The sequence below is a fragment of the Caloenas nicobarica genome, chromosome 10 (assembly GCF_036013445.1).
Source record: "Caloenas nicobarica isolate bCalNic1 chromosome 10, bCalNic1.hap1, whole genome shotgun sequence".
In the NCBI taxonomy this organism is placed as follows: Eukaryota; Metazoa; Chordata; class Aves; order Columbiformes; family Columbidae; genus Caloenas; species Caloenas nicobarica.
Window position 1 is genome coordinate 1,854,511 of NC_088254.1, and position 27,646 is coordinate 1,882,156.

The 27,646-nt window shown below is 52.2% G+C and overlaps 1 protein-coding gene and 3 non-coding genes across 5 annotated transcripts; 2 read left to right on the forward strand and 2 right to left on the reverse strand.

Annotated features, from left to right (window-relative positions):
- Positions 1-2,715: 2,715 nt before the first annotated feature.
- On the forward strand, positions 2,716-2,787 carry TRNAM-CAU (transfer RNA methionine (anticodon CAU)). The gene has a single exon. It is a non-coding gene; the product is annotated as a tRNA-Met (tRNA).
- Positions 2,788-2,865: 78 nt separating this feature from the next.
- Positions 2,866-2,939, forward strand: TRNAI-AAU (transfer RNA isoleucine (anticodon AAU)). Its single transcript has one exon. It is a non-coding gene; the product is annotated as a tRNA-Ile (tRNA).
- Positions 2,940-3,106: 167 nt separating this feature from the next.
- TRNAM-CAU (transfer RNA methionine (anticodon CAU)) lies at positions 3,107-3,178 on the reverse strand. Its single transcript has one exon. It is a non-coding gene; the product is annotated as a tRNA-Met (tRNA).
- Positions 3,179-9,382: 6,204 nt separating this feature from the next.
- On the reverse strand, positions 9,383-22,403 carry LOC135992511 (mitotic-spindle organizing protein 2B-like). Of its 2 annotated transcripts, XM_065641748.1 has the most exons (4): positions 22,256-22,403; positions 22,040-22,176; positions 11,175-11,335; positions 9,383-9,655 (listed from the first exon to the last, which is right to left on the reverse strand). In XM_065641748.1, exons 1-4 carry the CDS (start codon positions 22,396-22,398, stop codon positions 9,470-9,472), a joined length of 627 nt encoding a protein of 208 aa, XP_065497820.1. In that variant the 5' UTR covers positions 22,399-22,403; the 3' UTR covers positions 9,383-9,469. The 2 variants fall into 2 exon arrangements, with proteins under 2 accessions (XP_065497820.1, XP_065497821.1); XM_065641749.1 differs by lacking the exon at positions 11,175-11,335.
- Positions 22,404-27,646: the final 5,243 nt, after the last annotated feature.

Consider the following 27,646-nt stretch of genomic DNA (forward strand, 5'->3'; position numbering starts at 1 on the left):
TCAGGCAAGTCCACCTAGAGCCAGTTGCCCAGGACCATGTCCAGATGGCTTTCAAACATCTTCAAGGTGATCCCACAGGCTGTCAGAAGTGAGTATTGCTATTTGCAACTCTTTGCAAACCAGTACCAGGAAGAATCACTCAAAACCGTAACAGAGGGGTACAACTCCAGACCATTCATGCAGTATGGGAACACAGGTACGAAAGAAAACAATTTTTCAGGATGCAGCACTGGCCTGATAAAAGATGAGGCACCTCCAGGAAGACCTACCTTAAAAAAGACTCCTACAGAAGGAGGATTTCTCTGGACTGTCAGGCTGTCCCATGGGAAAAAGCCACCCCCTACCAGTGGGAGAGAATTGTTTTCTGCATCCTGGTCTCCACGTTGCCTGTGGTCTTTCTAATGAGCCCGGCCTCAACAGTGTGAAGGAAAGGAGGGGAGAGAGTGCAAGAAAAAAACCAAGACTAGGGGAAAAAAGAGAAAAAAAAAAAAAAAAAAAAAAAAAAGAAGAAAAATGATTAGGAGAACAAGCCATCTTTTGAGGTAATGAGGTGTCAGGATGTGCTGAGTGGCCAAAACATTGAGCAGGGACATTTGGGGAGAAGTGAGTTTTAGGTACAGAACTGGTAGGGACTTTGGGGGACGGAATGGGTTGGAGAAGATAGAATTTACATGAAAAGGGAGGAAATTCTAGAAATTGCCTGCATTTTAAATAGAAAATACAGATCCTTTCATTTCACCAAATGCTTTTTCATGCTGTGTGTCCATCTTCTGTCAGTCCTGGAAAGCAAAAAATGCAAATATCCTCTATACGATATGGCCCTAAGGTGGGGGCTGTCATTCCAGCAAGTGGGAGAAGTGTGGAGGAATAGGGAAGGTGGGGAAGCTCTGCAGCTCCAAGGGAAAGGGCTGCAGGAGCAGGCAGGTTCTCCTGGATGCCATGGGTGAGCAGAGCATGTGGACACAGCTTCTGAGACAGAACAACCACGAAATCAGTGAGGGGCCTCCAGGAGATGTGTAGTCACACCTCATTTTCAAAGCAGGGTCAGACCACATACATATAGAGAGTGAGAGCACAAGTCTCATGAGGAGCAGCTGAGGGAGCTGGGGGTTCAGCTGGAGAACAGGAGCTGAGGGGAGACCTTCTGATCTCTGAACTGCCTGAAAGGAGCTTGGAGCATGGAGCGGGTTGGTCTCTTCTCCTGAATAGCAAGTGATAGGAAGAGAGGAAACGGCCTCAAGTTATGCCAGGGAAGGTTCAGACTGAATATTAGGAAAAATTTATTCGTGGAAAGGGTTGTGAAGCTGTGGAACAGGCTGCCCAGGGAAGTGGTAACATCACCATCCCTGGTGGGGTTTAAAAGATGTATAGATGAGGTTCTTAGGGACATGGGTTAGTGCCCTTATATGTGATCTGCCCCTTCTGCAGCAGCCTGGTTCTTGGACTCGGCCGCGGCTCAGATGTGGGAGGTCCCTTTCTCTGAGCGTGGCCCAGATGTCACCACGCAGGCTGGCTGGTACTCGTATCAAGCCCTTGCTGGGTGCTTGGCTGACCTCCTCGGCAGACCGAGGCAAAGCATTTGTGAGATGGTTGCCTGTCCCACTGCCCCAGAAGGTCCCGCACACCCAGGTGGCGTAAGCAGGCAGGACCAGGGGAAGGGGCAGAGTTTGTGACAGGCCTGACTTTGGCACCAGAACAAGGTCTGGCTGCTACTCCACTGACCGGATGCCAGCAGTCAAGTCCATCTATAAAATTTTTAAAAATGCCTGAAGCGGAGTTGTCCTACAAGGCAGGAACATCTTGAGAGGGTCAGCAACTCCTGGGGGCTGTCGTTCCAGGACACAAGAGGAGGAAAGGGCTCGGACAAAAATCTGTGTACCACCAATGTGGCATAATACCAACCCGCAAGAGGTCCACCCTGCTTCCTTGTACTGGTTGGAAGTGGGTGCGGGAGTGAAGAAGGAGGCAGACAGGCCGTCACTGCCAGAAACCCACGAGGCCAAAAGCTCTGTGATGGGTAAGCACACGGGTGGCAGCTTCAGCTTCTCCTCCAACACGAGGATCCAAATCGCAGCGCTGACCGGGTCTCCTCCTTTTGCACCTGAGTCTTGCTCCATGGAGCTGGTGTGAATACAGTGATGCATTTTGAAATCAATGGGGCGTGAGATGTGCTGAGAGGTGCAGGTCCTGCGTTTAATGTTCTTCTTTTGTTTTTAAAAAAATATTTAAACCTCCCAATTGCCAGCAGTTTTGCAATCCAGCCTCTCAAATTTGTGAGAAACTCATGCAAAAATACACTCACCTTCATTCTTTTGTGTTCCCCACAGGATACTTGCCTGTTTTCCTGAAATCTCATGCAGAGCAGGTTGTATCTGACGGGTGAACGGCAGCTCCTGCCAGGCGGGGAGAAGACCCCAGATGGGCTTTTTCTCTGCTCAGCTTTCAGTGGAGGGATTTGTCTTCAGTCCCCAGGAAAAGCTCAAAGCTCTTTCAGCAGGTGGGACAGCGACACATCGCAGCGTGTTCATTCACAGTCAGCCGGGTTTGGGGGACAGCAGGGCTGTTAACGTCACCCTGTGCGTGGTGCTGGGGTGGGGGAACCCCAGTGCCCCCCGCAGGACCCCCCATTGCAGCATCCCCAGAACCCCCGTGGAGCATCCGCCGGGATGAAGGGGCTGGATGGGGCTGGGTACACGGGGCAGTTACCAGGGCAACAGCAGAGTGGCGCAGCGGAAGCGTGCTGGGCCCATAACCCAGAGGTCGATGGATCGAAACCATCCTCTGCTAATTACTAATTTATTTATTGCGCTCCCCAATACCTTCTCCCAAGCTGGGAGTGGCGCGGGGAAGATCAGAAAGCGCCGGGGCCGGTTAGCTCAGTTGGTTAGAGCGTGGTGCTAATAACGCCAAGGTCGCGGGTTCGATCCCCGTACGGGCCATAGGACTTTGCTTTCTTTTTTTTTTTCCCGCTCATTCCGGCTTGATCCTGTTTGTCTCGCCCAGCGCCGGGCAGCGATCGCATAGGGACCCGCAGGGCTCTCACCAAGGCAGGGCCAAAAATGTAAAAGCATCCCCCGGGTAACAAAAAGAAAGGAAAATATATCACTAGCAGAGGATGGTTTCGATCCATCGACCTCTGGGTTATGGGCCCAGCACGCTTCCGCTGCGCCACTCTGCTCCTTGTTGGTAAGGCGCCGTGCTCCTGCACACAGCGACTGGCAGGTGCCGCCCCCACCTGCGCTCTCAGCCCCGGGGGGTCCCCTGGGAGAGCTGCCCCCCCGGACCCTCCTCAGGCTTCCCCGACCCCTCCTGTTGCAGTTTTCTGTTCGCATTGGAGAAGGACAAACCTCACCACGCGCTGCAGCTGACAGCGCCCATTTAAACAGTGAGGAATTGTCCAAAAATGGTTTTGCACGGAAAGTCAGTGACCAATTGGTGTGCAACACATGGACCTGATTAAGCACCCTGATAGAGTCACAAAGCAGAATACACAAACTATATTATCACCATTACCACCATCACAGCTGGCTGCACTGGTGGGGAGGCCGAGGGTGCTGCCCCACGCCAGCTGCCCCCTGGGGGGAGGTTTCTCTTGCCCCATGTTGTCTCCTGCTCTCCCTTTTTTAAATTTTTTGCCCATAATAAACGTTCATCATTAGAGCCAATGTATGCCATCAGCTACAGACACCTCTACTAGTTCTTTGGGCCACCAGCCTGTACCAGCACCCCCGTGTGACACCCAGGGGATCCCCCACAAGCTGCTGACAAATCCAGCAGCCTAATGCAGTCAAGGCTTTGTCCCCAGCTTCAGCTGCAAGGCTGACCATTTGTCCCCAGGAGGCACATACACCCCAGCTTGGTAGACAAGTAGGTAGACTGGTAACACACAGCCCTTTTCATACCCTTTTCCTTCTATTTTCCCACATTCGTGGCTCCCGAAACCACCTCGATCCCTCCTTTTCCCCAGCTTTGGTTCCTCCCCCTGGACATCCCATAATAAGTCTTGTACAATCCCAAAATGCTCTTCCCCCACCTCCCGTCAGCTGTCTCATCCCCTTGGTCCTGCAGAGCTGCCCCATGTGCCTGGTGACAGTCCCACCTCCTGGCCCAGGGACAGCCCTGACAGCAGCCGGGGCAGCGCTGGCATCGCGGAGCTTCTGGGCTCCTTCCACATCTTGTTGTTGCTCTGCTCCTCTTTCTTCACGGAGAAGAGAGTTTAATCACAGACCCTAACGCTGCCCCACGGGGTGGTGGACAGCAGGGTGACCATGAGCCAGCGCTGGGCCCTTGTGGCCAGGAAGGCCAATGGGACCTGGAGGGGATTAGAGGGGGGTGGTCAGTAGGTCAGAGAGGTTCTCCTGCCCCTCTGCTCTGCCCTGGTGAGACCTCATCTGGAATATTGTGTCCAGTTCTGGGCCCCTCAGCTCCAGCAGGACAGGGAACTGCTGGAGAGAGTCCAGCGCAGCCACGAAGATGCTGAAGGGAGTGGAGCATCTCCCGTGTGAGGAAAGGCTGAGGAGCTGGGGCTCTGGAGCTGGAGAAGAGGAGACTGAGGGGTGACTCGTTCATGGGGATCAATATGGAAAGGGGGAGTGTCAGGAGGATGGAGCCAGGCTCTTCTGGGTGACAACCAGTGATAGGACAAGGGGCAGTGGGTGCAAACTGGAACACAGGAGGTTCCACTTAAATTTGAGGGGAAACCTCTTCATGGTGAGGGTGCCAGAGCCTGGCCCAGGCTGCCCAGGGAGGTTGTGGAGTCTCCTTCTCTGCAGACATTCCAACCCGCCTGGACACCTTCCTGTGTAACCTCATCTGGGTGTTCCTGCTCCGGCGGGGGGATTGCACTGGATGAGCTTTCGCGGTCCCTTCCGACCCCTGACATTCTGGGATTCTGCGGTGGGGGATCCCGCCCGCACTCCAGCAGCCTGTCTGCACCACCAGCCCCAAGGGCTGTGCCCATGGAGGGTGTCGCGGAAGAGCCACCCCACAGAGTCCCACCAACAGGTCTCCTTGCACCCCTAAAAGTGTGCCTTCCCTAGCATACCTCTTCTTTCTGCAACAGAGCCAGGGCTGATCCCTCCTTCTACCCTAACCATCGCAGTTTTGGGAGGGAACTGGGCAAGAAGGATCAGCCCCTGCCCCTACCAGCCCTGGCCCCCCTGCTCCTCTCCATGCCACCTCCTGTCCCACCCCACATCCTGCAGTGTCCCTTGCACCAGCCTCGGGGACCCACAGCTCCCACACTGCCCGGTACCCCCGGACGCTGAAGCTGAGGTGCTGTGGTGGGTCTGCCCCTGCCCCACGGTGCTGCGGCCCAGCTGCTGCACCTCACTCCCACCCCACAGGACCACTTGCAGGTCCGGCAGGAAGCCAGGACGAGGTTGTGAGAGGGGTTGGACAAGGGCTTGGGGGTCAGGATGCAGCTTGGCGGGGGCGGGGGGGGCAGACGTGAAGCTGGGTATCAGTCCTGGGCTTGGGGGTCAGATATGAGGATGTGGCCGTGACAGGGAAGTGTCCGGGATGCAGCAGGAGCTCAGACATGGGATGCAGCTCTGGGTCATCAGCATGGACCATACCTGAGCTTGGTGGTGATCCTTGAATATCAACCTCCTTTCCTGGACCTCTCTTCCCTCCAGGGCCTTATCCCATTGGCCTGTTTGAAGCAGACCCCTAAAGAGGCCCAAGTCCACCTTCCTGAAGTCCAGCATTGTGATCTTCATTTTCACCTGGCTACCTCTCCTCACGACCCTGAACTCTACCACCTCATGGTCACTGCAGCCAAGGCTGCCTTTGACCTCTACGTCCCTAACAAGCTCCTCCTTGTTGGTAGGTCTGAGGTCCAGCAGAGCATCTCTCCTGTTGGCTCCCCTATCACTTGGGTTAGGGACTTGTCATCAACGTTCTCCTGGATTGCTCATGCCCTGTTGTGTTGTCCTACCAGCACATACCAGGGTGGTCCCCATGAGGACAATCAGGGTCTGTGAACATGAGGTCTTTTCCAGCTGGCTGTAGGCAGCCTCATCAACTTGTTCTTCCAGGACAGGTGGCCCGTACCAGACATCCACTTTAATGTCACCCAGACTGGTCAGCTCTTTAATCCCGAACCATACGCTCTCAGGTGGCTCCTCACCGCTCCCAGCAGAGCTCCAGGTACCCGGAGCTGCCTCACATGAAGGACAACTCCAGCTCCCTGTCATCCCAGCCTGTCCTTCCTAAAGATGTTCTTCCTAAAATGTCCCTCCATCGCACCACTCCAGCCCTGTAAGCCATGCCACCACATCTCCATGACCCCAGCAAGACTGCACAGATCTCCCATTCCTTGTCTTCTCTCCCCACACTGCGTGCGTTCGCACAGCAGCACGTCAGAGAGGCAGCCCAGCACGCTGACTGCCCAGACAAGGCTTGGAGAATTTGTCCATTTGCCTGCAAGTGCTGAAGGTCCCCCCACTTGAGCCCCATCTTGCTGATTCTGCATTCCCTTTCCTTCACGTCACTCTAGACCCCTTGCTTGGCAGCCCTGTCTACCACCTCCATACCCCGACTATCTCCTCCCCAGCTTTGGAGTCATGTTTGATGCTCTCCAGGTTGCCCTTGGGAGTATCATCGGTGCCCACATGGAAGAACAGCAGGCGATGGTCAGAGGGTCACACAAGCTTTGGCGGTCCCTCCACAACACCCCAGATCTGGGCCCCAACAGGCTGCACACTTGTCTGGACAGGTCCTGTCATACCCTGCCATACAGAGTCAGCCCATTGTCGTCAACTTGCTGCTTCTGCTGCTCTTGCGGGGTTTGCGTCAGGTAGCCCAGACGGTCCATTTGAAAGGACCCCACCTCCTCCTCAGCTTTGAGGACAGTGAACCTCTTCTGTTGCTGCAAGTCTTCAGGTGGAGCAGGAGCTTCCTCTCGCTGCCAGAAGTCAGCAGCTTCCAGCCCTTGCCTTCCTTGGGGGAGACCGAGGGCAGAGCTCATGGGGCTGCAGCTTCAGCAGGGGAGCAAGAGGCGCAGGGCTGAGCTCTTCTCTCTGTGACAGTGACAGAACCCAGGGAACGGCAGGAAGATGTGCCAGGGGAGGGTCAGTTGGACATGAGGAAAAGGTTCTTCACCCAGAGGTGCTGGACACTGGGACAGGCTCCCCAGGGAGGTGTCACGGCCCCAACCTGACAGTGTTCAAGAAGAGACTGGACAACGTCCTCAGACACACGGTGTGACCTGTGGGGTGTCCTGTGCAGGGACAGGAGTTGGACTCCATGAGCCTTGGGGGTCCTTCCAGCTCAGGATTTTCTATGACTCTTTGTAGACTCCACTGATGATCTCCTATGGACCCTGCCTGTTGTTCCACTGCAGATGAGGTCTGGGGATCATGAAGTGTGGGGTCTGAGAGGATCCTGTCTCTCACACTCTCTGATGCAGCTTCACCTGCTTTCTGCCTGTTACCCTGCTTGCTAACACAGGTCTTCGACAACACACCTCCAGCAGGACCGAACATCTCTGCTTCGGGGACAGACCCCAGCAGCCTGGGACTCACTGGGCTTCACCCACCATCCAAAACTCTGCCTGTGTTGAGGCCTCTGCTCCAACACCTGCTAGAGAACGTGTGGTGTGCTGTGTCACCATCACACCTGAGATTTGGGCTGCTTTGAATCAAGGTGAGGTCCCCTTCTTTGCAGCCTTCCCTATGTTAGCTACACTCTCCGGTCAGCTGCAGCTCAGCCCGTTTTCCATCCACCAGGCCTCTCCCCTCACTGTGACCACAGGGTCACTGCTGGAGACCACACTGAAAAGCTTCCTCAACTCAAGGAAAATTACTTTCAACTTTTTTCACGTCATCCACCAAGCCAGTTGTCACGGCAGAAGTGGCCAAGTCAGACGAAAGAGCAGAGTGAAGATGCTCCAAAAGCTCAAAAGCAACTCGGGCTCCAGAGGTGCCTCACCTGCCACAGATGTTTTGAAGGAACAGGATATAAACCACACACTGAGCACTTTCATTCAGCTTGGTAGTATGGAAAGGAGACCAGGAGAGTCTGCCCAGGAGAACTGGACATCAGGGAGAAGAACAGGCAGCAGAGCTCAGGATGCAGTGGGGGCTTGGAGACAGGTGGGTGGGTTGGTACAACGCAGGAGGTATCTCAAGCTGCAAAGGGATAAATAAAGGGAATGCACATATGGAACAGGTTAAAGAGGAGGCAGTGTGCCTGCAGGCAAAATCCACATAGTGGTTAGGTACTTCTGTTCTCAAGAAAGGTCAATACACCACACAGAGAAGGTTCCAGTTTCATCTCAAGTCTGCTCGCCCCTGTTCTAGGGACAGAGAGCACCAAGAATGATTCTTCTAAGAGAGCCCTTCAGCTGCTCTTTTTCACCAGCAAGTTCAACTTTCCACTTCCCAGCTGGTGTGGTACAGTTTGGGCTCTGGGGATTTTTTGGGGGGACAGGGAGGGAGTGGGTGCACTTCTTAGAAGATTAGAGCAGGAGGTACCCAGACCTTGCAAATGCAAAGCAGCAGCAGCTTGTAAGCGATCTCGCTTGAATGCCTTTCCTACAGCAGAGCTATACTCTCCAGTATTTTTTCCTCCTGGTCAGGAAGAGATTTTAGCACCTGTTGAACCAGGTTCATGGGATCTCATTGAGTCTAGGAAACACGATCTATCCCCCACAAAGAACAGAGGCACTTTCTCCTAATTAGGGAAATGGATTTCACCACCAGCTCCTGAGCTGCCAAGGCTACAGCAGGCACTGGATACGCTCTGGAATGACAAACGGCAACACTCAAGCTCTAACAAATCACTTACCCGCTTTAGCTACTTGCATGTATCTTACTCAAAGTGATGAAGCTGTTCTCTCCCTTATCTGGCTTAACCTTCTCATTTAACCTGGCTCATTAAGCAAAGGGCTTAGTAACACTTTATAAATGAATAATCACATTGGCATCATTGGAAGGACTAAACGTTGTGCAATTATGCTACGTGGTACGTGAAGCTGCTTTTCCAATCAAAGTGCTGAAGCCCACGTGAGCACATGAAGGGAACAGGGCAACACCAGCTAAAGCACAAGGACATACCCCACCAGACAGGTTTCCAGGGGAATCCACATCACTGCAGGGCTCAGCGATACCAATACATGACCTACCTCAGCACTATTCACCTCATAATTCAGCCAACCAGGCTTTCTGCTCTTACAACTCGAGTGAAAACATCAAAACGGATATTAGGGAAGGAGGCAGCAGGAAGCCTTGGCTTGTAAGACGAGTCGTGACCTCTCTGGAGCAACCTAAGCACTATTCCAGGCTTTTCTAGGCTCCACATCTCTGACCCAGGCGCCTTCAGGTAACCCCCAGTGGTCTGCAATGCCAAAGGGAGGTTTGGAAATAAGAAAAAACAGCTGTTTCACATATCACAAATCATGTTTGTCAGGTTAATACACAAAACAAAAGCATTTTTAACAAGCACAGTTTATATACATTGCCGAGCATCAAAACAGGTCGGTTCCAAGGCCTTGTTTAGGCACTGCTGCCCCCTCCGCTGCTCTTTCCAGAAGCTCCTGCTTTCTGCAGCCGGTTCGCGCTCGGCTGCCGAGGCATCCGCTGAGCAGATCCCTCGCGGCTGCTCCTTTCGGCAAGAACCTGGCTCCCGCTTGCAGAATTGGTTTTATTTCTCCCTGAAAAAACAAACAAACAAACATATGCCTTAATTCTCAAGTCCCAACCCTATGTGTCAACCACGCGGCAGCTAAGATGCAAACGTTCCTTAAGAAATCATGCAAAAGGCAAAATGGCATTAGGTGTCGCAGATGTATCCAGCATCCAACGCAGAAAGCAAATTTGTGAATTCAGCTCAACAGGCATCAGGGCCACAAAACCAAAACAAGTTGCAGTAGAGGCGTTCTGAAGTTTCATCTGGTTTGATCTACAAAGTCACCAGCTACTTTGTTCTTTAAAGGTTTGCTTTCATTTGGCACAGGAGCACCAGCGCTGCCAACAGCACTTCCAGAAGAACATGAAGAGCACCTAACACCTTAAGGTTGGGATAAGTGAACCGATGTGCCAGTGTTCACACGTTTGCAGCCACACTGTCAGATCAGAAACCCTTCTCTTCGTGTCACGTCTGTGTCTTGATGAGTGGGGTTGGCTTTCTACCATTTTCTGGTGTTTCCAGAGGGCTCAGACTCCTGTACAGGAACTACTCACATATTTTTTTTTACTGTATCGAGAAGGTAAGAGTCATCCTTCCGTAGGCACAACTGACCATCTGTAAAATGCAACGCGACAGCGGAGAGAAGTGATGGGCAGAAAGGCAGAAGTCGAGGGATGAAGGGGCACACAGGCCACCCAGCCGGACTCACAGAGCGACGGAGCAAGATGTGCTGCGACCTAGAGACGGAAGGAGCGAGGGAGACGTGACACGGGAGAGAACCACTTCAGAGGAGGAGGAGGACTTACGTTAGGAAAGGCAGCAAAAATACAAGAAACGCGGGGGAAAAGGGTCACAGCTTTTACTAAAGACAGCGAGCTCCAAGAAGCATCATAAATAATTAATAGCAGCAAGAAGGAAACAGAACGTGGGAATACAGTGAGCTGTAGTTACATGCATGCAAGTAAAATGAAGAGTGATATTTTAGTAATTGTTATCAGAGCGACTCCTGGAACACCGAGAGCTGCTCCACACCCTGGAGTCTGCATGGGCACGGTTTGGAAATCATCATCGCGGATGGTTTGTGCTGCAGACAGTGCACGGGCTGGAGATACGTCTGTTTTACTCACCAAACCCTCCCGTCTCCTTGGAGCAGCTGCCTGGGAACAGGACTCACGTCAATACCACAAGTTAACACTTTGCAACACCAGAACGACAACCTGAGAACTTCCAAACAAAGAACATGTGGCCCCTTCATATCTGTGAAATTTGACAGAGTAGGGTGGCAAAAGAAGTATGTTCACTTATTCCAGCCAAGTCAGGTGCTCTTAAAAAAGTCTATGATTGTAAACCACAGCAGTGATTAGCAGCAGCTATCAGCCCAAGCCAGCCGACAAGCCTCGCAACCTTCCTCTGTAGCTCAAGCACTTTAAGCAGTTTCACTAATGCAGGTATTGCCTGTGAAAACACACAAATTGCACAAAGGCAATACATGATCTCACAGTATTTGAGAGAAAAAACAGGGGGAAAAAAGCATTATAGTTCACCATGATGCTTTTAGCAATCCAGGACATCTCTATAGGTGAACGCCCTCCCCTTTCTGACATGTGTCTGCAGGTCCTCAACCCGTGTACAGCTCTAACCACAAACACACGCAAAACAACGGCTCCGTAAGTGCTACTGGGAGTCAGACACTCGATCTTCCCACCTGGGGAGAAAGAATCACTTCATTGAAAACAGGCTGTGCTCAGACAAAGCACATGCCCTCCATCCTCTTAGCCTCAAAATCACAGTAAAGCAAATCAGTCACTTTAACAGCATAAAAACCATTTGTATTTTTGGAAGCAACCTATCTAGACCGGTGAGCCAGGCAGGAATAGCTCATGAAGAACGCGAGGACAGGCACGGTTTGTGCATTCTGCCAGTTAAAACACTGTCAGCGACAACATGTTCAATTAACTCAAAGCACAAAAGAAGATGAACCACCACAATCTCTCTGTAATTCAAGTGCTACAGACCAACAAAAGGATTCCACTGATATTTTCCTTGGTGACACAAGACGTCCTTATCTCGCATGTGTCTCACTGTCGTAGAACAACTGCAGACCATAGAGCCACGGATGCAAGAGATAAGCCAAAAGAGAGCCTGGTCCAACACCTCCCATCCCATGATGACTCCAAAAAAAGCAGCTACACGTTTATCTGGAGAGCCAGACACAGCTGGAGGAGAACAAAACACGCACAGAAGCGGCAGCAGAAGTTTGCTGCCCCCACCTAAAACCAGCAGTGCCCGCCGTGGTCAGGCTGCTCCCGCCTCCGGTCACCTCTGGCCACGCTCATCATCTCTGGTCAGGGCCAAGGCCACGGGTACCAGCACCAGGCACCGCGGCAGGAGTCTGCGGGGCACGGGGAAGAGGAGAAACTCCTCAGTACCACGGGGTGACAGAAGCAGCTTCTGTGTCAAGCAGGAGGCACGTGAAGACCCATCGGATTTGGGAAAGGAAACCCCAACCTCAAATATGCTTTCGGAATCGGAAATCTAAAGCTCTTCTCTTTCAGTCTCCTCTCTGCTCAGCCTACTGCTTTCCCAGGGGATCCTTTCCTGGCTCTGAGCAGGAATAGGGATGACATTTGGTAACATAAATAAATAGCTATTGGTACACTGACTTGTAACACAGTCGGGGATATCAGGGCTGCAACAATCTCAAGATACAGTGCACATTGTAGCGACCATGGGCTACAGCAACCACGAGAATACTCTTAAATTCTCCAAAATCTTGCTCTCTCTCTTTCTCACAGCAGGGCTTAGACCAGGCACAATTACCAGCTGGCCCTTCTAGACAAGCAAAGACTCAGTTTTAGGCGTAAATAAAAAAAACCCCAAACTTGTAAGAGCAGAAGGCCCTCCTTTTTGCGGTCACTGCGTCCACTTCCACAACACAAACCAGCGGGTTCTCAGGTCTTCAAAGCTGCTGACACATCCTTAACAGCTCATACACACACACAGGGCTCTGTCCAGAGCCAAAACATCACCCCGGCTAAAGCAGCCTCCCCTAAAACACAGAGTAAAGCAGACAAGCAAGACCAGCAAACAAATCCAGCTGAACTATTTTGAGACAGAGGAAGAAGAGAAAATAAGAAGATGGTTTTCAAATGCACTTTCCAAAGTAGTTAACTAAGATCTTAAGTATGTATTGAGCACAAGGTCACTATTTAGGCACGTTTTCTCTTGCAACACTTATCTGAAGAGAAGCATTTGGAGAAAGAAGAGAGCTCAGACCTTTCTCTCTTCTCCAGCTGCCTGTTTGTTCATAACAGGTTCAGCTGCATTACTAGAGACACCACAAAACCAAGCTCACATTAACAAAGTCCCAGATCCTACTCAAGTTGTGGGCACAGGGGGTCTCGTGCAGACCTTTCCTACTGTGTGCAATTCAACTACAAGTCAACCACTTCATTCTACAAATACAACAGCCTGGATGAGCTACTGTGAGCTCTTCCTGCTAAATAAGTGAACTGTATGGCGATGGGTTTACTACTCACAGGTCAGCGGATGAGCCCAATTTAAGTTTCATATTAATCATTTAGCTGAAGTACATGCATACTGAATATAATGAATCATCTAGAAGTATAAGGTTGCATGATTTTTAATATACTCTTTGCTTCATGTTACTTAGTAAGCTGGATTTGCTGAAATCTTAAGCTGTAAAGTTTTGCACTTATTTACCAAAAGCAACTACAAACTACACTGGACACTCGCAAGATAAGGGCCAGTTTGCACTTTGCTGGGAAAAACAGAACCGACTGGGAAAAATAACAATCCAAAGCTAATGCAGAGACATCACAGACATCTGCAAAATGGGGCCTATTTCGCACTTCACTGAGAAGAAAGGATTTTTTTAGCCAAAACAGTACCTGCAAGGCCATGGACCAGAAGCAATGTCCACAGCTGAACAAAACAAAGGCCCACGTGGAGTCAGAGAAAAAGGTCCCATGAGAAGCAAGAGGACCCCAAAGCGAAATGTTGCTATTGGACTGAATCGTGGTGTGAATGGTCTCCAAAGATACAAAAGTCTGTGGTTTCCTATGCTCGGGCTGGACCTCTGCGCAGGTACCAGCTCGAGCCAGCCCTCCTGCTACTCTGCTCCATCACATTTTTTTCCCCTGAGAATTGGTTTCCTCAAAGTCTGCTCTGCATACGGGTATCGGGCCTTTGGAGCTCTAAATACGGACTCCGGAGCGAATGGTTCTCAGGGAGGGAAGGCCTGACCGTTGGCTTTGTGAACGGGTACAGGCCTCACCTGAAGTTGCCTCTGGAGCTCCAGGCCTCAGGGGCCCCAGCACCTTCAGGGAACACCCCAGCACAGTGTTTCCTCTTGAACTGTTCAAAAGCCACCGGCTTCTCCAGTGGACATCACCACACACCCGTAGCTAAATCATTCGACTAGTTTGCAACAGGCTCCCGGCGCACATAACAGGACTGCAGAGAACGCAGCACACGTACTAGACAAAGAGCATGGAAAAAGCCCCTGCCCCTAAAATAATGCATTCTTCCCCCTTTAAAAAAAAAGTTATTCAGATAAGAGAAAGTCCTTCCCCAAAGACAGTAGTGCAGGTTGCATCACAGCATCCAAACCAGCTTTTTCACTATTCTAAAGACGCAATAAAATGACAAGCATGTCTCGACTTCAGTTTTCAAACTCATTACCCAGAGCGAAACATATTTTCATAGGAACAACAAAGCCACCTATTCTTTTGGGAACAGGTTCTGAGCACGCCAGCCTGGACTTTTTACAAGTTATTCCTGGGATAAGGAAAAAGAAATAAAAGCTGTCTGCCTGCTGTTTCTGCCGAAGTAGAGAAGATGGTTTCACTACCTGTCATCTGTGTTTTGGGAATATCAAAATTTGTTATAACCTCCTTGGAGAGGAAAGGAGCTGGAACTTTTAACCAAGGGACTTTCAACCAAGAAAGCACAGCACAGCTGGGAAGTGTTTCAATCAGCTGTAAAATAACTGACATCAACCCACAAAATACTTCACTGGAATTTCTGTAACGCAAGATGAACAAGGTTTATAAACTGAAGCTATTCAGTTGCTGATGGACTAAAGAAATGCCTAAAATACAGAAAATTTTTTTTAAAAGTGCGTTCTGGCACGGGAGCCTGGGCGGAGGGGAAGCAACAACTCCATATCAAGAATGCTCTGAATATAAAACTTCTTGCCCCGTGTCACAAAACAAGAATAAAGGCCTGTAATTCAAAAGGCTTGAACTCTACTGCTTATGGCAGAAAGAGTTACAAGGAGCGAGAGCTGCAGGAAGGCAACCTAACGCACTTTAGTGAATTTAGCAAATCCACTTATTGGAGTGGTATTGATGAAATACTGAAAAAAACTGAGTACAAGTAAAGCAAATCAGTAAGAAAACCATGATCAGGACTGTGTTAGCCCTTTGATTAGTCCTGTAAGTCACCTAGAAATCACTCCACAGATTTTTTTTTTCAGGGAAGACATACAGACCGTGAAACGTCCGAGCACAACGTTTACTTGTGCGTGGCACGATTTAAGAACGCGTTGCCATCAGCTAGATCCCATGGATATATTTAATCTACAATTAAAGCATAAGAGACCGTATAACCAACAGGAAAATTCCCAGCATGATGCATAAAAAAACCAGATTAAATGCATTTAAGATAAATCCTCAGCATCTCTTGGGGGTTTCCCTCCACTGTATCCAAGCTCTACACCACATTATCTTTGTCGGCTGCCTTCTCTCCTTCATACACAATTCTGCATCACAAATCCCACATCAAGATAAACCCCGAGATAACGTGAGGCTGAGTAAGGGAAGAGTGAGTAGAAGAGCAACACAAAGCAGACCCGAAAGAGACGAGAGCGACAGCTGTGAGCCCTGCAGCGAGCCACCATCCCAAAGGGCTGAACACAGCCAAAAACAGACACAGAGAAGGTGCAAGAAATAAGAAGAGAGAAAAAAGGATGAACAGGGAAGGCTACAAAACACAAAGATGGGAAGAGGAGCACAGAGAGGGCAAAGTTGGCAAGAGGCTGCAAAGCAGATGGGGATATTTAGGAAATAACTGAACAGCGACACTTAGAGGAGACCGTGATTGTATCAAAGTATTTACACAGGAAAAAAGTAGTTGCAAATGCAGGGGTGGAAAAGGAATTTCGATTCTCAAAAACATATTTTTTCCACACAGACAAGACAAAAAAAAAAAATCACACTGCGTGAAACCTGCACCAAGTCCATGGTGGTGCTGGGCTCAGAGGCTTTTCCAACAGGCACCGACGTGCAACACAGAGTTTGGCAGGGTAGGAAAACATCCCGACCCTGCTACGCAAAACAGGAGGCTGCAAAGGCTCCTTAAAATATATAGACCAGGTGAGAGGCCACAACAGACACAGGAGTTTGAAAAGCAAGCTCATGTTAACAACTCATTTAGTGCAAAAAATTAGCTGGGGCAAAGCTTTGGGATCTAACTTCAACAGAGACACTCGGGCTGGGGAAGTGGGGAACGTGGAAAAACCAGCTGGAGTGCAAAGAGCAAAAGGGGCATCAAAGAATATTCACCAGGCTAGAAAAAAAGAGCAGCACACGGACACCTGCATGACAGAGAGGAGAAAACTGCAGGGAAAGCACCAGGGGCTTGAGGGTTGGGTGATGGGAACAGAAAGCATGGAAATAAAATGTAAAAAAAAGGGCATATTTAACTACACAAAGGTAAACTATGCACATACCTAAGTCTAGGCCAAAACCAACACCGCCGTCCTATCAGGTATGCACCCCTCCTTCTCGCATGCACAGAAAGAAATTGCCCAGACAGCCTTTCTCTTTAAAATCAGCTCTGTCCCTCCCAAATCAACAGCTGGTGAGGAACCATCACACATGCAGCTTGCATGAAGCTGTATCTAGCTAAACGTGGCAGATGGATGCTCCAATATTGATTCCGAGCCAGCTATCACGAATCCAGTTACCAGCAAACACGGCTCCGTGCAGAACACCACAGCTACATTCTATGGGAAAACACAAAATCAAGTCATTCACCTAAGACTCCCTGTTGCTTTAGCTGTAAAAAAGCTGAAATAACTACTGGGGGACACACCCCACCTCGAAAGTGTTGTTTGGAAATGCTGTAACAGCCTTTTTTTAGCTGCTTTAAAAAACCTCCCTGCACCATGATGGGCTGAGAAGCCTAAGCCGGTATCTCATCTCACTGATAAAGCTTGAGCAGAGCAGTCTTGGCTTATCTTTAGCAAGATCTGAATTACTTCGGCCACATGTCTGTCTTCTGAGGAAGGAGAAGGCACGGGAGAAGGAGCAGATACAGAGCTGAAGGACACTATGCGAAGCAGCGTGCCAAGCTTATATAGGACAATGTTTATATCAGCCCAAGGAGCTCCGGCTTTATCAGCAGACACAAGTCCCAGCTGTGCAGAGGCGGCATCTCCCACTGCCAAACGCCTGGTCCTGCGTGGAAGCCACACCATCCTCAAACAGAAGCAGCATCTTCCAAGAAGAGATGGCAGAGCCAACAGCAGGTACAGCCTTGGTGCCCCATCCCTGCAGAACAGGTCCAGCCCAGACATCCCCACTTACCCAATTCCTGAATGATGAACTTGGACTGTGCCCAGAACTAGAAAACTCAGTGAATGAGGAGCGATTCCTCCCCCTCTTCAGTTTGAGCTCGCTGGTTGTTTCCCCAGTTTAAGGAGAGAAGATTACTCTGCTGAAGATATGCTGGTTTTAATATTTCAGCGACACACTTTCCTCCAAGGGCTGTAGTAAAACAAGCTCCTGTCTTGAGCTAATCCTAATTCAGTCTAAAGTGCACCAGTAAAACACAGACAAGGCTGGCACTGATGGCCCAGTTTGCCTGAATTCAGAGTTCTCTCTAGACACCTGTTTGCTTGCATGACCTTCAACCAGGAGTCCTACGCACCCTCCTTGGACGCTCCGAGTGTCTGCACGGCACTCCAAAGTCAGACATCAGCCAGCCAAAATTTGCACAAAGCTGCAATTAAAGCTGCAGAAGCTTCGTTCACTTGCACCTGATGTCCAGCTTAGGTCAGGCCGGGCACTTGGCTAACACAGACCCCACCTTTGACTAAATCCCAGCAAGCACAGACATCTGCCTTCCATCCCAGAGGCTACAGAAATGTGTCCTCACAAGGAGAGCTGGACAAAACATGTCCTCTTCTTGATGTCAATGAGATCTTACCAGTACTCATTATACTCACAGAAAGGAGGACGCAGGACTGAGCTTAAGTTCTGCCCAAAGAATTTTCTGAGACTTAGTTTTTCAATGGTGATTTCATTCACAAAGGAATTGGCTGCTGGCTAATGTCAGCACGTGCTGAGTGACAGTAAAGCCACGTGGGCTGACAGAAACTGAAAAGAGAAATTTTCATTCAAAGTGAGATATGCCTCTAATATAACACAAGCTTCCAGAAAACAACCAACCAACCAACCCACAACATAGCTGGGAAGACCAAACCTTCTGGCAAGGTGTGCCAGTGCTGCCCATCACAATTTGCTCAGGACCAAGAGCGATGAGAGGAAGCCAAAGTGCCCCTTTACCACCATTACTGAGCACCTGCTTACAAAGAAAGCAAATCCATGTTCAGCATTGGATGTTTTACCACGTCTGCAGTGAAACTGTGGCTTGGTGGGTACGATTCTCCCATCTCAGTAAGCTGTGAATGATCCAGTGACCTCAGAGCATCAACCAGCTCTGGAGACATATTTTAGCCTTGTGAAATAAAGCAGCAACCAAGACACCGAATCACAGAATCACACAGAATCCCAGAATGTCAGGGACTGGAAGGGGCCTTGAAAGCTCAACCAGTGCAATCCCCCCGCCGGAGCAGGAACACCCAGATGAGGTTACACAGGAAGGTGTCCAGGCGGGTTGGAATGTCTGCAGAGAAGGAGACTCCACAACCTCCCTGGGCAGCCTGGGCCAGGCTCTGGCACCCTCACCATGAAGAAGTTTCTTCTCATCTTTAAGCGGAACCTCCTGTGTTCCAGTTTGCACCAATTGCCCCTTGTCCTATCACTGGTTGTCACCCAGAAGAGCCTGGCTCCATCCTCCTGACACTCCCCCTTCCCATATTGATCCCCATGAACGAGTCACCCCTCAGTCTCCTCTTCTCCAGCTCCAGAGCCCCAGCTCCTCAGCCTTTCCTCACACGGGAGATGCTCCACTCCCTTCAGCATCTTCGTGGCTGCGCTGGACTCTCTCCAGCAGTTCCCTGTCCTTCTGGAGCTGAGGGGCCCAGAACTGGACACAATATTCCAGATGTGGTCTCACCGGGGCAGAGTAGAGGGGCAGGAGAACCTCTCTGACCTACTGACCACCCCCCTTCTAATCCCCCCCAGGTCCCATTGCCCTTCCTGGCCACAAGGGCCCAGTGCTGGCTCATGGTCACCCTGCTGTCCCCAGGACCCCCAGCTCCCTTTCCCCTACACTGCTCTCCAACAGCTCACTCCCCAACTTATACTGGAACCTGGGGTTGTTCCTGCCCAGATGTAAGACTCCACATTTTCCCTTGTTGTATGTCATTAAGTTTCTCCCCGTCCAACTCTCTAGCCTGTCCAGATCTCGCTGGATGGCAGCACAGCCTTCCAGTGTCAGCCACTCCTCCCAGCTTGGTGTCATCAGCAAACTCGCTGATAGTACACTCAATTCCCTCACCCAAGTCATTGATTAATATATTGAATAGGACTGGTCCCAGTACTGACCCTTGAGGCACTCTACTAGATACAGGCCTCCAACTGGACTCTGCCCCACTGACCAAAAATGCCAAACTCATTTTGTGAGCATCTACCGCAAGCAGCACAGAGCCAGCACCATCTTTGTCTGAACTTCACCCTCGGGTCCAAGGGCTCGTCCCATCACACGCAATGACATCAACACATCAATTTTAAAGGGAAACTCTGGAAAGCCTGGCTGGAAACACACTGCAACCTGACTTGGGCATCATGTTAGACCAGGAGATGCTCTGCTAAAGATGCCGAACAAGCATCCTGGATTGACGCAGGTACGACCAAATGAAGCTCCCAAGATAAGATACCGGCTCCTGGAAACTCACGGCCTCTCGAAGGCGCTCGCAGCTCCTCACGTTGGTAGGAGGCAATGGTTAAATGACTTCTGGCTTTTCCTCTTGAGAAGTTCAATACTGATTAACAAACAAGTCGCCATCTGACTGTTTCAAACCTGAGCTGGTCTACTACTAGCCAAAACTAGCCCATGGCAGTGGCCCAGTGATAGGGAAAAATAAAAATCTCATTTTTACAGGAAGTATCAGAAAAAGAACACACACGAGAACATATGTTATTCCAGATTAACAGACAGACAGAAACAAAAACCTTACCAAAGTTCCTTCACAGTTTACGTGGCCCATCACACCTGAAGCACCAACAAAGGAGAAGAAGAGAGAGCAAAATTTAACAGCATCTTTTTTTTTCAAAATCTCTGCTCTTTTGAAATGCTTCCTCTCAACACAGTACCTGAATAGCAGGCTACTTCTTACTTAAAATACCCAAGTGCTTGTACTTCTCTCATTTGGCTCAGGAAAAAGCAGTCAGCCGGGTGTCTTCTTTTCTCCTGTGCATCTTGAGAGTCACTTCTCAGTCACAAATAAGGCTGTTCTCTTGACTGCAACCAACCTCTCTGCACGACATTCTGAATCAAGAGCATCTCTTGAGAAAGGGGAACTTGTTCACAGGGAAGCCCTGGGAGTCCTGGAGACTTGTCCGCACACTCGATTCCCATTCGTGCTCCGGTAAACTTGCTCAGAGTCTCTGTCTCAAGCTGCTCGATGAGATGATTGATTCTCACCCATGTACCATGTATGAATCCACACCAGAAGGAGCAGGTTCGGCTACTGCACAGGTGCCTCGGACCGTGGCATAAATCGCCCATATCCTAAAACCAACTGCTTTTAGTTGGCCAAAGGAATCTCGCCTTTCACCCTCACTTTCTGCAGGACTTAGCAGCACAGCCGTGAGAACGAACACCCCGTACCACACGGCAGCCCCAGCAGAGACCAGACTAAGCGCAGGATGCTACCACAACAGGGAAAACTTATTTTCCCCACACCCTGCTCTGCTCACCTACGACGACAAAGCTTTCTTCCCCTCGCCCTATTCTCTGTGCTCCCAGCGCAGTCACTTACTCTTCAAGCTTTGCCTCCGAATTCATCAGGAGTCAACAGAGACCCATCAGCTACAAGAGTTTTCAGCCTGAAACAGGGAGAACGGGACACGACAACAAGGTTTGACTTGGCCCCGGCCATTTCCAGGCTGCCCCGGGCGAGCAAGCGCGGCGGCGTTCCCGGCACTGCCGAGGCTGCAGCACGCCGAGCTTCTGGTGTGCAGTTTTGTCTTGGCAACCACAGCCAACGATCACAACACCTCGCTGTTCCAGCCAGTGCCCTTCCTGTCGCATTTCTGAGCCTTTTCACAGCGAATTCAAGCTCGGTGACGGCAGGCTTGTTTTCGTTACCTCTTTTTAAATCTTTCGGAAGTAATCCACAGAGGTAAGCGAGCTACCAGCCGAAAGTCACTTCAGAGAGTAAGTAAAAGTTTTATTAGAACTGGTTTGGAAAAAAGTAAAATAACATATACGTGGCACAGCGTCAGGGCTACATTTGTTACTGTCCACCGAGATTAGAGCAATCACGAAAGGCAGTTACATTCAAAAGCAGTCGCTGTTTTAGCCAAGAATCCCACAGAACCTCCCATTTCACGTTCCCACCTCAATAACATCTGCCCGGGCATGGAAAGCAGCAGCCAGAAACCAGCCGGGGAGCTGGGCATGGACCAGAGGAAGCATCGCAGCTCCCCTCGTTTTTCTGCAATTCCCAGTGTGCCAGAAACTCTATTTTTTTTTTTTTTTTTGAGTTAGATATAAACGAAGTAGCGCTGCGTGATATTACGTATTAAGGTGTGGGTTTGTTTGGTTTTTTTTTTGTTAAAGTCTTAGAAGGCAGAGCCAGGAGGCTACAAAACCCAGCAGAAGCGACAGCAACAACCTCCCCCAAAACACCCCGCTCCCCCGCACCCGCGCTGCCGAAGAACAGGGAAAATGACGCCAAAAGGGCGCGGGCAGGAGGCGCAGCGGCCCGGGGCTCCCTCTCCTCACACCGAGCGGGCCCCCCGGCCACCGGCCCAGCCGCCCCTCGGGCCCGGCCGGCCGGCCCGCGGCCCCTTCCCCGCGGCGGGGCGGGCGGGGGCAGCGCGGGACGGCGGCGCGGCCGCTGGGGGGGCCCGGCAGAGCGGCGGGCGGGCCCCGAGCCGCGGCGGGCGCAGGGCGGAGGGCAGCGCAGCGGGGCCGACACGGGGACCAGCGCTCGGCGCCGCCGGGCCGCGCCCGCCCGCCCGCCCCTTACCTCGGGTGTCGGCGGGGAGCGCGGCGGCGGGGCCGCCCTCGGGTCCCGGCGGCAGCCGCTGCCCGGCGCACATGGACTTGAGCACCTGGAAGACGGCGAGCGGCGCCACGTTCATGCGCAGCAGGTCCAGCAGCACCCTGCGGGCCGGGGGACAGCGTCAGCGGCGGCGGCCGGGGGGGCGGCGGGGCCCGGGGGGTAAGCGGGGATGCCGCTCACCGGAACACGTCCGGGTCCAGCCCGCTGCCCGCCGCCTGCGCCAGCTCGAACAGCTCCGCCTCCTCCGCGCTCAGCAGCTGCTTGCGCCGCAGCCGCGCCTCCGCCATGGCCGCCATGCCCGCCAGCCCCGCCGCCTCCGCCATGGCGGCCCCGCCCGCCCCGAGCGCCCCCCGGCGGCCGCGGGGCCCAGGCCCGGGCCCGGCTCCTCCGCCCGGGCCGGCAGGGGGCAGCCGCGCTCCAGCCGCGGCCGCCCCGCGGTGCTGGGGGACGCTCGGGGCGGCCCTCGGCATCTTCCAGCCGGCTGCTCTGCTGCCCCGGCCCGAGGAGCGGCACTCAGGGGGTTTCTGGGTGTCTTCCCCACGTTGCGTTTCAAACCCATCTCGCCCTGCTTGTACCTCCTCCGAGCGTACAGGCCTTCTGCTCCGGGACACAGAATCACACAGGACCCCAGAACGTCAGGGAGCGGAAGGGACCTCGAAAGCTCGCCCAGTGCAATCCCCCCGCCGGAGCAGGAACACCCAGATGAGGTTACACAGGAAGGTGTCCAGGCGGGTTGGAATGTCTGCAGAGAAGGAGACTCCACAACCTCCCTGGGCAGCCTGGGCCAGGCTCTGGCACCCTCACCATGAAGAAGTTTCTTCTCATATTTCAGTGGACCCTCCTGTGTTCCAGTTTGCACCAATTGCCCCTTGTCCTATCATGGTTGTCACCCAGAAGAGCCTGGCTCCATCCTCCTGACACTCCCCCTTCCCATATCGATCCCCATGAATGGGTCACCCCTCAGTCTCCTCTTCTCCAGCTCCAGAGCCCCAGCTCCTCAGCCTTTCCTCACACGGGAGATGCTCCACTCCCTTCAGCATCTTCGTGGCTGCGCTGGACTCGCTCCAGCAGTTCCCTGTCCTTCTGGAGCTGAGGGGCCCCAAACTGGACACAATATTCCAGATGAGGTCTCACCAGGGCAGAGCAGAGGGGCAGGAGAACCTCTCTGGACCTACTGACCACCCCCCTTCTAATCCCCCCCAGGTCCCATTGCCCTTCCTGGCCACAAGGGCCCAGTGCTGGCTCATGGTCACCCTGCTGTCCCCAGGACCCCCAGGTCCCTTTCCCCTACACTGCTCTCCAACAGCTCACTCCCCAACCTATACTGGAACCTGGGGTTGTTCCTGCCCAGATGTAAGACTCCACATTTTCCCTTGTTGTATGTCATTAAGTTTCTCCCCGTCCAACTCTCCAGCCTGTCCAGATCTCGCTGGATGGCAGCACAGCCTTCCAGTGTCAGCCACTCCTCCCAGCTTGGTGCCATCAGCAAACTCGCTGATAGTACACTCAATTCCCTCACCCAAGTCATTGATGAATATATTGAATAGGACTGGTCCCAGTACTGACCCTTGAGGCACTCTACTAGATACAGGCCTCCAACTGGACTCTGCCCCACTGACCACAAATGCTCAAGAGCCCCAGCTCCCTCAGCCTTTCCTCACACGTGAGATGCTCCACTCCATCATCTTTGTGGCTTCGAGGGACATGCCCTCAGCTCTCCAGCCACCCTTACCTCTCAGTGTAGTTAAGCCAAGCTCCTTTCTCCAGCCTTTCTTCATCGCTGGTGAACACCTGCCCCGGACCTCCACACTGGAGGGCATCACCTGCGAGGCTGTGGCTCTCCCCACCAACCCTCTCCAGCTGCTTTTCCAGAAGCTGTCACATTTTTGGCTGAGCGAAACTGTGGTGTTTCTTTATTCCTACAGGAACATATACACTAAGTATATAGTGGAGGAGACCACACTGAGGATCACTAACTTCCCTGTATCCACCTGTCCCTTGGCAGGTGAACACGTGCTTGATGTAGGCAGCAAACAAGGACACCCCTGCCCCCTTGCTGGATTTTTTCTTGCATTTTTCCCACTGGAAGACAGAAATAGCTGGTTGTCCTCATTGCTGTGGTCATTTGGGTGACTTCTCCTTGTGTGACCATCCTCTGTCCCCTAAGTGATTCACATCCTGTACCGTGAGGGCCAGCTCTGGTTTTAATCTCCCATCCCTGGAGAGGGGTAGGGAAGGGGACTAATGAGAAGTGGTGGGAGCACTTTGGGCTGCAGGCAGTGCAGCAAATTTGGGTGCGGAGAAGCCGTACACGCCAGCTGCCCCATGGAAATACACACAGACAATCATCTGTGTTCACGTACCCAACCATCAACCTCTGCCAGGCTGCATCGTCTTTAAAGCGCTTCAGTTCCCAAGCCAGCAGAGAGCATCTGGCATTGCGAGGGGAAGAAAATTGGAAATTTGGGTCCCGAGTTGCACCGTGGCGAGGAGACGTCAAGCCAAGATTGAAATTCCTCTATCTAAATGGAAATGAGCAGCAACTCCGCCATCAGGGAAGGATTGCCTGTCCCCGCTCCAGCACATGCAGAGACCACAGACAGACCAGTCGCCAGCTGAATGGAGAGCAGAGCTGGGGGTGCAGGGGTGTCCCCCGTCCTGGGGCCACCATGGCAGACCCCATCTTGTCCCTGCATCAAGCCACGGGAGAGAGATGCTCCCACCCCACACTCTGAGCAACCTGCGAGCCTGTCAAAACCGTCACCTGCCACAGGGCGACCTGACCTTGTGTCCTGCTGGGCGTTCGGCCTCGCTGACTGACAGACATTTACTGCAGCCGCGAGGTGGAAACGTGATGTACAATGAGAAAAGAAGGATCTCGCTGCTGATGGCCCTGAGCGGGACTGGCCCAGCAGGGACAATTATCGTGGTGCCGACGGTGGGAGCAGCTGCTGCCAGCACGAATTACCGTGCTGTGTGCAGGGCTGGCAGAGCTGGAGCCACAAAGCCTGGGGTCACCCCGGACGATGGGCTTTCAGTGGCACCCTCGGCTTAGCAGGGCAGGGTGGGCTCTGCAGTGCAGCAGGGACTCGGCAGCACCCTGTGTGAGCTCTCCTGCTGGCTCTGGCATATGATGTGCCGCTTCATTTGGGACTGGCTGGAAGTCAAAGGCGAGGGAAAGAGCCCTCACCATGTGGATGATGCACTCTGCAGCCCTTCCTGGTCCCGCTTCCCACAGCCCGTGGCATCTGGGAGCTCAGCAAGATGGTTTTTAGCTCAGCCCCCTCTCTGGAAAATAAGAAAACTGGGAACTACATTCCCTGCAACAATCTGGAGAAGTCTCAGCTTGCACCTCCTTCTTCCCAGCCCCAGGCAGCTCCAGCTGGTAGCTCTCCCTGCATGCTCTGGTCACCGGTGTCACAAACAGGGCTGGAGAACTCCCCAGGGCAGGGGATGGGGACCCTGTCTCTCCACGCACCCTTCACCGGCTGCTGGAGGCCGTGGGTCACACCTTCCTCACCTCGGTGTAGGCCTGGATGGGCACATTCTGCAACTTGTTGGAGTGACAACACTCCCCTCTGGACAGCATCGTCCCTTCGGCCTTCTGAGGTGTTTCTGGGACCTCTGATATCCCTGCTTTCCCCTTTTGCTCTCCCAAGCCACCAGGTCAATAGAGAAAGCCACTGGGATCCCATAAAACCCCTCTGAGAAGACCTCAGTTCCTGGAGCTGCAGTCTGGGGAGCACCCAGGACTCTGGCCCATATGTCACCCAGCAGGACGCTGGTTCTTGCTGCCACCAAAGACACTTCCAGTACCTCTGGCAGGACTTGAACACCTCATCATCACAGCCCACAGTTTCCAGAGCAGGATGTGAGCCAGGACAGCCTGGGATGGTGGTGCCAGGACAGCCTGGGATGGTGGTGCCAGGCTGCTCCTCGGCCCTTGTAAAACGCAGTTACGAGAGAGGCAGAGCAGCTGGGGGCAGGGGAGGCTTCGACACGCTGCGTATGCAGAAGGAAAAGGGAATTAGGTGCAGCACAGAGCCTGCAGTCTTTACCAGAGGTTACCAGCTAGAGCTGGGGTTGCTCGGACGCCAGGACACGATGCTCGTGCCTTGCCCACATCAGAAAGCACCGCTGCGATCTGCCTGCCCTGGAGCCACCGGGCGCATGTGTGGGAAAGCAGCTAATGCACATGCAATAAATTTTATGGTGGGACTTGATGATCTTGAGGGCCTCTTCCAACCTAAATGATTCTAAATCAGGATGTCATGAGCACACGGAGGCCACGCAACACCCCACGGAGTAAATCCACGTGCACAAGGGGCAAGTCAGGCAGCCTGGTCCCCTTGGAGAGGGGCAGTGGCGTTTGTGAGCAGTGACTCAAGGTGATCTACACAGAGCCAAAAAGATGCAAGAGCCTTCCCCGTAAATCAGGCCACGCTGTGCACGGTCAGAGAGAGCGTGCTGAGCGCAGGCACTAAAACCAGACGTGCTGTGAATTTGCAGAGAGGTAACCCTTAATGCGTGCAGTAAATCAGGACACGCTGTGCATGCGCGGAGAGGCTGTAACGCTGCATATGAGCTGTAAATCACCGTGCGCTGTACATGCAAGGCCACCCCGGACAGGAACAGCGGGACAGGACACACATGCAGAACCCGTTGGTCCCATTCAGGCACAGATCAGGACTTGCTGCACGCTGCCCTTTAACGGAGAAAAATTCAGCATGCGTACGTCCATCCTGGAAATTAAGAGAAAGACTTATAGCTGTGCAGGTCATCAGGCTGCGTGTGATGTGAAGGACAGAGAGCGCCTGAGGCAGGACCAGCAGATGAGGACACACTTTGAATGCATGAGATGAGGGATGACCAGGAGGTGCTGTGTGGGATCGGGGAGGAAAGGAGTGAGGTCACCTCACTGTGAAGGAATGACCAGATTTAGAGCAAGTAAATGCAGCAAACGTGCCTCCCACATCCAGAAAAGGGAAAAGAGGGAGTAAAACGTGTCCAGATTCCAGAGAGGAAGGCAAATGGAAACAGAATTTATCACAGATATATTGTCTCAGTGTAACGTAATGACTTTCCTTTGATAATTAACTTAGACAAGGTGATGCAGCGCATTTAGACTGGTTAGATTTAAGGAAGGAGTTTCATTTGCCACCCCATACAAACCAGGTTCCAGTGCTGGAAATCCTGGGTCTGGATATAGCAGAGGGACCAGCTAATCAAGTAAATGATGGATTATATTAAAAGCAACGAGCTGCTTCCAGCTCTGCTGCTCCACCCCAGCCTTGGGATGACCCCACCCCAACGGCGAGCAGTGTAGGGCTGGGACTGTGGAGTCATCACACCTGGGATGCGTTTTGAGGGACGCGGCCACATCACCAGCAAGGCGCTGGGAAGATCTCAGCCGGAATTTCTGCCTGGGCACACTGTTCTGGAGACGCGCCTCCAAAATCGTCCAAGGAAAAGGAGAGAACTGCTCACACGTGTAGACTGAAAATTGGGTGGAGCCATCCAAGCATGGGATGGTTTTCAAACAGGAGCAAGTAACGGGTTGGAGGTGCTGGT

Excerpts from the sequence above, each read along its gene's own strand:
- LOC135992511 (XM_065641748.1), bottom strand. The coding sequence starts at position 22,398 with ATGGCGGAGGCGGCGGGGCTGGCGGGCATGGCGGCCATGGCGGAGGCG. Across the intron at positions 22,177-22,255 it reads CTGGACCCGGACGTGTTCCG|GGTGCTGCTGGACCTGCTGC; the intron begins GTGAGCGGCATC and ends CCCGGCCCGCAG. Across the intron at positions 9,656-11,174 it reads GGATTGCTAAAAGCATCATG|GGAGAAATAAAACCAATTCT; the intron begins GTGAACTATAAT and ends TTGTTTTTTCAG.